The sequence below is a fragment of the Saccopteryx leptura genome, chromosome 1 (assembly GCF_036850995.1).
Source record: "Saccopteryx leptura isolate mSacLep1 chromosome 1, mSacLep1_pri_phased_curated, whole genome shotgun sequence".
NCBI classification, from domain to species: Eukaryota; Metazoa; Chordata; class Mammalia; order Chiroptera; family Emballonuridae; genus Saccopteryx; species Saccopteryx leptura.
The window spans coordinates 258,863,707-258,874,576 of record NC_089503.1 but is presented as its reverse complement, the minus strand read 5'-3'; the positions used below and the strand labels follow the sequence as shown (position 1 = coordinate 258,874,576).

General features: G+C 47.3%; 1 protein-coding gene across 1 annotated transcript in view; it reads left to right on the top strand.

The window, feature by feature from the left end:
• Positions 1-316: 316 nt before the first annotated feature.
• Positions 317-10,870, top strand: part of CPAMD8 (C3 and PZP like alpha-2-macroglobulin domain containing 8) — a 58,829-nt gene continuing 48,275 nt past the window's right edge. Inside the window, 7 exon segments of the mRNA XM_066369592.1 lie at positions 317-503; positions 580-632; positions 4,674-4,691; positions 4,777-4,811; positions 5,355-5,463; positions 7,826-8,053; positions 9,417-9,587. Of these exon segments, the coding sequence (XP_066225689.1) occupies positions 317-503; positions 580-632; positions 4,674-4,691; positions 4,777-4,811; positions 5,355-5,463; positions 7,826-8,053; positions 9,417-9,587 (801 nt within the window).

Below are 10,870 nucleotides of genomic sequence, written 5' to 3'. Positions count from 1 at the left end.
TATGACAACTGCCAGTGTCCCCGGGATGGGGAAGGATTCTGCCCCCTCCGCTGAACCCAAGTTGAGAAATGCTCATTTAGAGCTATTATATGTGTTCAGGATCCAAAACCCTTTGGGGAAGTCTCTAGACTGTTGGGCAGCATCCCTGGCCTCCACTCACTAGATGCCCTTCAACCAGCTGTGACACCCAAAAATGTCTCCAGAAACTGGCAAGTATCCCCTGGGGGACCCAGTCACTCTGGGATAACACCTACCCTAGACCTCCACACTACTTTCCCAACAGCTAGGTCCCTTCCAGAGTGACACTCCATTTCCAATGGTTCATGCTCTGCTGGCAGGTACCCACAGGTCTCTGGGCCAGGCCCTCCTGAAGGTGTGGGGCCAAAGCCAGTGGACAGAGGAGGGTCCCGTCTTCCACAACCAGACCTCCGTGACTGTGGTTGCCTGGGGAGCCTCAGTGTTCATCCAGACGGACAAGCCCGTGTACAGGCCCCAGCCCCGAGGTGGGTGGCCGGTGTGGGCTGGGGGAAGGGCTGGCCATGGCCTGCAGCTACTACATGCCCTTCTCCTTTCTTCCATTGCTCATGAGTGTCATCACCATCACCCCAGACCTGAGGCCCATCAATGAGAAGGTGAGATTTGCTTCTCATCTAAATTGTGTTCCTAGAACACATCCACCTAAGACACCATGGCCATGGCCATCATCAGCAACTGGCCTTTCTCTCCTGTCCTCTTACAACTCCTGTCTACAATACTGGTTCCTTTCTGGGGCTCCACTTCTCCTAGAAGGCCCAGGAGGAGGTCTGTGTGACAGAAATAGCCAAGAATGCTGGTTGAGTGCCCTGTTTTTCAGTAAGGGAGCACCAGTGGTCTCAGAAGTGGCCAATGCTCTTCTGGGCAGGTTTAGGAAGGATTTAAGTAGCTATGTATTACCATAGGAAATTTTAGTAGCTCTGGGTTTATTTAACGTGTATTAGAAAGAAATATAACTGCACATCAAACCCGCCATTTCTCCTTTGAGATAAACATAGTCACAGAAAGAAGGCATTGATTTCTTTTAACTGTTTATTTGTAAATAACTACAAGCATACAAAAAAGTTGAAAGAACAGCACAGAGAGGTCTCATATGCTCTTCATTCATCCCAGGGATTGGCAAAGGGCCAATTTCTTTAAAGGGCCAGGTAGTAAATATGTTTGGGTATGTGGGCCAGAAAGATTCTGGCACAACTCAGATCTGCTGCTGTCACACAAATTCAGCCACAGATGTAGGTGGATGAATGGATATGACTGGGTGTCAGTAAAGCTTTACACAAATAGGCAGTGAGCTGGGGCTGTAGTTGACCAAGTCCTTATCTAGAGCAGTGGTTCTCAAATTTGAATGTGTATCAGATTGCCCTGGGGAGCTTGTTATATTGCTGAGCCCTCCCCAAGTTATTGATTCAGCTGTTTCTCCAGAGGTGCTTGAGGATCTGTATTTCTTTTTTTCTCTAAAAAATTTTTGATTTTAGAAAGAGAGAAGAGAGAGAGAAACATCGATTTATTGTTCCACTTATTTATGCATTCACTGGTGGATTCTTGTATGTGCCCTGATGGGGGATCAAACCTGCAACCCTGGTGTATGGGGATGATACTCTAATGGTTAGAGTCTAACCAACTGAGTTACCAGGCCAGGCTGGATCTGTGTTTCTAACAGGTTTCCAGTTGGTGCTGCTGCTGGGCTAGGGAACAGACTTTGAGAGCCATGGATCTTGACTTACCAATTACAAACATTTTGCTACATTTCTGTGCTTTCACTCTCTTTCTATATATACACATATATACATGTATACTTATAAAATTATTTTAATGATAAATCATTTGAGAATAATTTGCAGTTATCACCCCTGAACACCTGTATTCTTTAAGGACAAGAACATTCTTTTATACAACCAAAGTACAATCATCATATTTAGAATGTTTGACATAGATGCAATAGTGTTATCGAATATAGAATCCACATCGTTCCAATAATATCCTTTGTAGCATATTTCTTTGCTGGTCCAGCATATAACCCTGGACCACATGTTGGGCTTAATCATTGTGTCTCCTGCCATCCTTTAATCTGATTTAGTTCCTTAGCCTCTCTGTGTCTTTCATAATGTTGACATTTTGCGGGGGAGTCTCAGGAGTTGTTTCTCAGAATGCCCCCAGTGGGCTGGCCTGCTGGTTTTCTGTGACCAGGATGTGCATCTTGGGGCAGAATCAGCATGAATGATGTTGGCCCTCCCTGTTGCATCATATTGGGAGGCACCTGACATTGGTTTGTCTCATTGCTGGTGATGTTAAGTGCAGCCAATGCTTCAGGTTGAGTCTGCTGTGCTGCTCCCACCAAAAGTCTGTACTTCACATTTGCAGTCAATAAATAATCTGTGGGGGACACTTGAGATTCTGTGCATACCCTGTTACCCATCAGAATCTCAGCTATCAGTTCAGCATTCAAAGATAATTCCAAAATTACGTGAAACAAAACTTTCTATGATGATTGCAAAGTGGTGATTTTTCCAGCTCCGTTATTTCCTCTGCATTTCTCAGCTGGCATTCTGCTGCAAGGAGGATCTTTCAGAACAGCACTGATTGTGAAGAAAGAGAGTTAAAGGCACTGCACAGGAACATAACAAAGATGCAAACATGGTCTGCAGGCGACCACGCAGGGTTTAGGGAACCCTGAGGGGACATGTTTAAGGCATGTGGGACGCGCATGTTCTTGAGTATTGAGTGCATCACTGAGCCGAGCAGACCCCACCCCCACGGGGCTCTCGTTCTGGAAAGTACTGCTGCAAAGTTCCTAGTGGGCGGTGGCCAGCCCAGAAGAGGAGTCCTGTGGGTGCACACAGTTTTGCCTTAACTTCCAGCACCCCAAGTTTCTCCGTTTTTCATTTAATATTCTAATGCACTTGCACATGTTTTGGAGGCAGCCTTGTAAATTCACCTCAGTGCCTGCATTCCTTCTGCCAAGGAAGGCTCTGTACCTAAACCCCTTCCTGGAGGATATTTGCTTGTTTCCACATTTTGGCCTTGGTCAGAATTGCCGTCAGAGTTCTTTATGTGTGAACCTTCTTTTCCCCTGGTGCGTCCCTCAGGCTCTGCTGGACCCCAGGAGTGGGATTCTCAGGCCCCAGATGTGTATATTTTTTGCTTTCTGAGTGGGCAGTGCCAAATTCCTGTACCCAGATATCTGAGGGGACATGTGCCCACAGCTTTCCCTGGGGAGCGCTGGGGCTCACTCACCTGTTAGCTCCTGCCCATGTGCAGTTCTAGCCAGGAAGGGCTTGACACACACCATAGAAGGGAAGAGCCCTGGCTGTGTGCGGCTGCCCATTTTCCTCTGGAGGTTGGTCAAGGGCCCAAGCTGGCTGGGTCCAAGGAGAAAAAATCACAAGAGATTGAATCTAAAGTGCAAAGTTTCCAGGTGTCTCTGGGCTCAACTGGGACACCCCTGGACACAATGGCAGCTCTGAGCCTATGGGAATGAGTCCACATGCCCAGGGTCAGCCCCACATGGAGATCAGGCGGGGCACACTGCCGTGGTCTGGAAACATAGCTGTGTAAGCCACGACCCCACCAGAGAGTTCTGTGTCTTGGTCAGAGTTGGCATCAACTGTTTAGATTGACATTGATGTGCACCAGCTTGCTGCCAGGCTCCAGGCAGGTGCTCGGTGTTCTGACATGAATGCATATGTCCTGGGTATTCCAGGAAACTGGCAGAAGCTGCTTGAGAAAATCCATCAGCGTCAGTCTGTATGGGCTCCCTGGGTGAGCCAACCCTGATTAGGGGTGGAAGAAAATCTGGAAAGGAGGGCAGGTCTGTGATGCGAAGAAGGGAGCACAGAAAGCCCTGAGACAGGACTTGGTCACCCACTCTCATTGCTAATGGCAACTGTACAGGTTTGCTAGGGCAGCTGTAACTGAGATTGTAAATCGGGTGTCTTAATCAACACAAGTTTATTCTCTTCCAGTTCTGGAGGCTGGAAGGCCAAGATCAAGGTGTCAGCAGGGAAGGCTCTGTTCCAGGCCTCTGGCTGTCTTCTCCTTCTGTCTCCACATTGTCTTCCTTCTATGCCAGCAATTTGCAACCTTTTCATCTCCTGGCACACATAAACTAATTAGTAAAATTCTGCCCCACACCAAAAAATGTATTTTTTGCCTGTCTGATAAAAAAAAGATATTATTTTGATTTATCCACACTGGATGGCTATTGTGTTGGCTGTTGTCAGTCTTCTATTTGGCAATCTAAGGGAAAAGAAGTCAGTGCCCCTGACTGAATAGTCAGGTATTACATGTTTTCGAATTTCTTGAGGCACACCTGTTGAAATTCGCTGCTCTGTGCATGTCTGTGTCCAAATCACCACTTCTTATAAGGACACCTTATATGATTAGGACCCATTCTAATGACCTCATTTTAAGTTGATTATCTCTATGAAGAACTATCTCCAAATACAGTCACATTCTGAGGTTCTAAGAATCTAAGGATATCAACCTATGAATTTGGTGGGCTGGGGAGGCCCAGTTCAATCCATAACAGTGGTTGTGCATATCCAAAGGGAACCAGGCCATGCATGGACAAACAGGCAACGTGCACAGAACCTGAGGTATTTTGGGGAGCGGGGATGATTTGCTCACTGCCTCTGTTGCAGTTGGAAGCCTACATCCTGGTGAGTGGCCTACCCTCCTCAGCTTTGGCTCAGCTTGGTTAGCCTATTCTCAGCAAGACCTGGTTTGTCTTCACCCACTGCCCAGCCACTGCTCCCCCCACCCGGTGCCTCACAAGGATGGTACCTGATCGGCACAAGCCAGGCGTGTGTCTGCCTGTCTCTTAGTAGATTGCACAGGTGTTGCCTCTGTATCGGGCATGACACAAATTCACATTTCACCAACATCCCTGAGATGATAGTTCATTCCTTTCTCTGGGTGCAGAAACAGGAGCTCAGAGAAGTCAGTCCCTGGTTCGAAGCTGAACCTCTTAGGGCAGATAGGACCAGGCATTCCTTGTACTCCAGGGTTGTCACCAGCCCCAGTGGTTGTCTCAGACATCCTAGTCCAGAGTTATTCTTTGACTCTGTCTCTTTCTGTTAAATATGAGGCCTGGTACAGAGAATTGCAGGGCCCTGATGTTATCTGTCCTGACTCGGCTGCAGGAAGGGCTCTAAGGTTGGAGTGTAGGCTGGGGTAGTGTCCCTGTGGGAAGGACATGATCCTGGCAGACATCCTTGAGCACTTCCTGGTAATAGTCACTAGGAAGCCTTGGGCAACTCCACCCTCCTCCAGTGACCACACTTCTGCTTGTGAAATTAACCAGCTTCGTCATTTTGTCCCAGGTATACCTTTGGGAAACCTGTCTCTGGAACCTTAACGATCAACACGACCGTGAATGGTGTGGGATACTACAGCCAGGAGGTGGAACGCCCCATCCTCAGAACCATGAAGGTGAGGAGCAGGAATCATGCTGTTGACCCAGTGGGACCCTTCCCGCAGGGTCTTCCCTTAGCTCCAGCTCTGTTATCATCCATTTTAGTTTAATTGCTAAACTAAAACTAGAAGGTGGGGATTTTCCTGATGATAAAATTCTTGTGGGCTGAACATAGAGACTTTAGAATATTTTCAAAAAGGAAAATAATAAAGATGGCTTGTCCACTATTGATATTTTGATGTGTTTCCTACCAGTATATTGTATGTAAAGTTTTTAAAAATATGTTTTTTATTGAGATGTGATTGACATATCACACCATTTGAACACCCATATAGAGTGTACAATTCAGTGGCTTTTAGTGTAGTCACAGAGTTGTGCCCCCATCACCACTGGCTAGTTGTAGAATAGTTCCCCCATCCCCCCAGTCTCTCATGTCCTTCTGCAGTTAACCTCTGTTTCCATCTCCAGTCCCTGGCAGCCACTACTCTGCTTTCTATGTCTGTGGATATGCCTGTTTTGGACATTTCATAGAAATGGAATGATTGACTCTGCTGCCTTTTGTGTCTGGTTTCTCTCATTCCCTGTCATTTTTTCACGGTTCATCCATGTTGCAGAGTATCAGTGCCTCATTCCTTTTTAATGGCTGAATAATATTCCACTGAAAGGATGGACCACATTGTGTTTATCCATTATTTCACTGATGGACTTTGGGTGATTTTTTTTTCTTCTGTATTTTTCTGAAGCCAGAAACGGGGAGAGACAGTCAGGCAGACTCCCGCATGCGCACGACCGGGATCCACCCGGCACGCCACCAGGGGGCGACACTCTGCCCACCAGGGGGCGAAGCTCTGCCCCTCCGGGGTGTCGCTCTGTTGCGACCAGAGCCACTCTAGCGCCTGGGGCAGAGGCCGAGGAGCCATCCCCAGCGCCCGGGCCATCTTTGCTCCAGTGGAGCCTCGGCTGCAGGAGGGGAAGAGAGAGACAGAGAGGAAGGAGAGGGGAGGGGTGGAGAAGCAGATGGGCGCTTCTCCTGTGTGCCCTGGCCGGGAATCGAACCCGGGACTTCTGCACGCCAGGCCGACGCTCTACCACTGAGCCAACCGGCCAGGGCCGACTTTGGGTGATTTTTGACTAGTGCTGCTCTGAACCTGCTCTGAACTTTCATGTACAAGTTTTTTGGGTAGCCAGATGTTTTCATTTCTTTTGGATATGGCATTCCTGGGGCCAGTGGTGTGCAATTAAATGAAAACCACCTAAATAAGGATGAACAAAGTTTGCTATAGCCAGGGAATCAGCCGTCCGTTGGCAGAGACTCAATGGCAGGTGGAGATTTACAGGAAATCTTTAGTGAAAACAAGAGGTGCAGCTTCAGGTGTGCCCCATTGGAGGCTGGTGACCTGGAGAAGCTGTGAGCAGCTGACTAGACGCAGGCATCCAGTACAATGGGTTAGGGATGCACATTTGGCTTTCAAGTTGGTCCTAAATTGGAAGTGGGATTAAAAATCAGGGAAATTGTCAGTTATTAATCAAGTTCTGGCCTTTGGGGGCCAATGGTTACAGGTTATTGTTTAGTTGCTAGTGATAGGGGTCTGACTTCATGTAAGTGTGATCTGTAAAAGATGGGTTGGCTTCTTGTGCCAGTGACTGCCAGCTGTGGGTCAGTGTTCTTTTCTCCTACATGATCTGGCCGTGGCCCATTTGTCTATTCAGTCTCTCAATGGTGGCTCTGTGTTTAGCCACTTGAGAAACTCTAGACTTTTTCAAAGCAGCTGTAAGATTTCACATTCCTGTGTATGTCAAGTTTTTAATCTGGTATTTGTTTTTCTTTACATTATGAGTGCGCTACAGTGTCCCTGCACACACATTCTGGAGAGTCTGTGCCTCTGTAGGGTCCTCGACCATTGAACCCTGCCGGCACTAGCTTCCCCTCAACCCACCCATCCAAAACTTCTGTCACTTCTGTTCTCCCTGCTGGTGGTGGCCTCTCTCTTAGTTCTATCATTTACTGAATAATTTACTCCACAAATGTTTCTAGATGTGAATTTTCCAGGCACTGATGGGGTGGAGGGTTCTGTGCCCTGGGAGCAGGAGGGGAGTAAGTGCACCAGAGTGACGCTGACCAGGTTCCAATCCCTGCCCTGCCATCTGGCTGGAAGGGAACTGTCTCACTTTCTGCCCAACAGTACAGACAGAGACATGCATATCCAGCAGGGTCCATCCCCATGCAGGGATCCACAGCATGGACTGGGTATGTCACCGAGTGTCCCCTAGCCCTACCGGTGTCTGGAGAGTCCCAGACTTGCCAGGTGTGTTTGCTAGCCCTTCCTCGAAGCCACTTCAACCCCCTAATGAGCACAGCTTATTGTCTCCTGCCTCTAGAATCACGGCTCCCAGGACTTTAACATCTGCGTGAGGGACATGATCCCAGCCTACATCCCTGAGCACTTCTGGGGCACAGTCAGCATCTGGGCCATGGTGACCATCATGGATTGGAACCAGCAAGTGGCTTTTGATGATTCCACCCCCATCCAGAAGGAGCTGGTGGATGTTTGGTACTCCAAGGTCACCAGGAAGCAGTTCAAGCCGGGTCTGTCTTATGTGGGGATGGTAAGCACTGAGGCCCCTGCCCATCAGGGGCTGTCTGAAGTCACAGCTCTGCGTTGCTATCCATCCCAGCTCCTGCCTGAGGGCCACTGAAAAACCACTACAGTAGGGTCTCAATTGCAGCTGGGATGGGCGGAGCCAGCAGAGCCTGATATCACCTCAGGGGGAAGCTGGACACACCCCTTAACCCCTGCCTCTCCCTACCACACATACCCTTGGCCCTCTTGCCTTCCATGGGTCACCCACAGGATCATGGTGGTCTGTCCTCACACTGTGTCCTTCTCTTGCTCCACTTTGGGACCTCCCTTCTCTCTTCATGCCAGGATCTCAGCCACCACTGTCCCATGCGTGGAGACATAGTTCAACTGTCCCTTGATTTTAGGGTCCCAGCTGGCGTAGAAGCTAAAGTCCCACATGCAAGGTCAGGATATGTATGAAGAAGTGGCTTGGGACTTTCGATTCAGTGAAAGGGGAACATTTTATGTGTATCTGAGGAGTCACCCACTGTCCACATTAAAGAACAGAACTGTTCAAGGGAATCAATAGGCTGAAGCCCATGAAACCCCATCACCAAAAATCTGCACATTTTTAGGGCTGCTGCAGGGTCCTACAGGGCCCACTGACTATATATTTTTTCACAACACCCATGTTTTCTGAACCCCTCATTCTGACCATGTGTTCTACTCACCTGAACGAGTGAGGTCTGAAAGTCATGAGGAGCTATTGATTACACTGCCTACGCCATTCATACTCTGGCACGGCATGAGGCTAACGACGGGCATGTGTTCATTTGTACATTGAGACTATTTTGTCAAGTCCAAAAGTCCTGAGGTTTTTTTTTCGTGTTTTCTTCTAAGCATTTTATAGTTTTAACTCTTACATTTAGGGCTGTGATCCATTTTGAGTAAATTTTTATATATGGTGTGAGTTAGGGGTCCCACTTCATTTTTTGCATGTGGAGATCCAATGGTCCCAGAACAATCTGTTGAAGAAACTATACTTTCCACCACTGAACAGTCTTGGGCACCCTTGTTGAAGATCAATTGGCCATAAATATGTGGATTTATTTATGGACTCTCAATTCTATCCCACTGCTCACGGTGTCTATCCTTATGCCAAAACGCACTGTCTTAGGTATTATAGCTTTGTAGTGTCTTTTGAATTGCAACAAGTGAATTTCTTTTGTTCTTTTTTTCAGGATTGTTTTGGCTACTTGAAGCCTTTTGTAATTCCTTGTGAATTTTTTCTCTTTCTGTAAAGAAGCTGGCTGGGGTTCCAATGGGAATCAGGTCGAGTCTAGATCATTTAAGGAGTGTTGCCACCCTAGCCACCCTAACCATGTTGAATCCTTGATGACCCCTCCCAGGTGGAGTTGTTCTACTCAGATGGCAGCCCAGCCAATGGGGTGACAGTCCAGATCAGGGCAGAGCTAACACCGAAGGACAACATCCACACCACTGAATCTGTATCCCGGGAAGGGCCTGTGGGGTTTGAAATCCCCTCCATCCCCAAATCAGCTCAGCATGTGTGGCTGAAGGTGGGTGAGTCACCTGGACTGTTGTCATTCAGCTAACAGGCACAAACTTTTCCTCCTCTAAGGAAGTTCACAGTCTGATAGGGGAGCCTCCCAGGGGAACAGATAACTCAGCTATTCTAGGGCAAGGCTGGAGGGTGCTTTTGGGAGGGTGGAACAGAATGTGCAGAGGCCCATGATCATAATGCAGTTTGGTCCTGCAAGTACCTAGCCGGGCTGAGCCATTTCAGGAAGATATGGAAGAGGGAGCCAGTGGGCTAACCCCCACCTCCCAGAGGTGCTTGGAGTTTACCCAGAAGGTAGTGTCAGGGGACAGAGTGATTTGAATTTTGACACCTAGCAACTGCTTCAGTGCCCATAGTTGGTGGAGGGTAACTGAGGGACCACAGGTGGGCACACAGGAGATGATGATGGAGGGGACTCCAAGCCTGGAGCTATTGAGGTAGAATTAGTAGGACTTGGTGTCTGATTGTTAGAGGAAGGAGGAGCAGAAGTGATAGAAGAGGGGGTCCCAGCTCTGTGAGGAGCCCATGAACACTGGGATGGTGAGGACATAGGGCAGCTGAGAATAATTATGTAGGTGGGAGCTGAGGACACTTGTGATCTCTGTGTCCCTTGTGGGCAGCATGTCCTTAAAGATTTGTATCCACCAAAGCCATAAGCTTGGGGGTCCCAGCCCACTCACATTTTTTACCAACTGGCTACAAAACAAAACTGAGTGTTCCTGCTCCCCACTCTCTTATAACTAAAGTTTTTTTTTTAATGATTGAAAGACATTCTTTTATTTTCATTAATCCTTTAGCAATTAAGTAGCAGCAAAGCCCCAAAATGACTCTAATATCAGAATTAGCTGAATAATTTTCTCTGTCATAGATATATGTTTAAAAATTAGCTTTTTCCAAAAAAATGTCACTTTAATGGAATGATTTTTATTATCTCCTTTCTTCAGCTGGTTTTGGGTTGTCTTTGTTCTTCTTTTTCCAGTTCCTTAAGGTGTGAAGTTAAGTGGTTCACTTGGGCTCTCTCTTGTTTGTTCATATAGGCCTGAAGTGATATGAACTTCCCTCTTATCACTGCTTTTGCTGCATCCCAGAGATTCTGATATGTCATATTGTCACTTTTATTTGTCTGTATATATCTTTTGATCTCTGCGCTTATTTCTTTTTTGACCCATTCATTTTTTAAAAGTATGTTGTTTAGTTTCCACATTTTTGTGGTGTTTTTTCCTCTTTTTTGCAGTTGAATTCTAGTTTCAAGTCTTTATGATCAGAAAATATGCTTGGTAC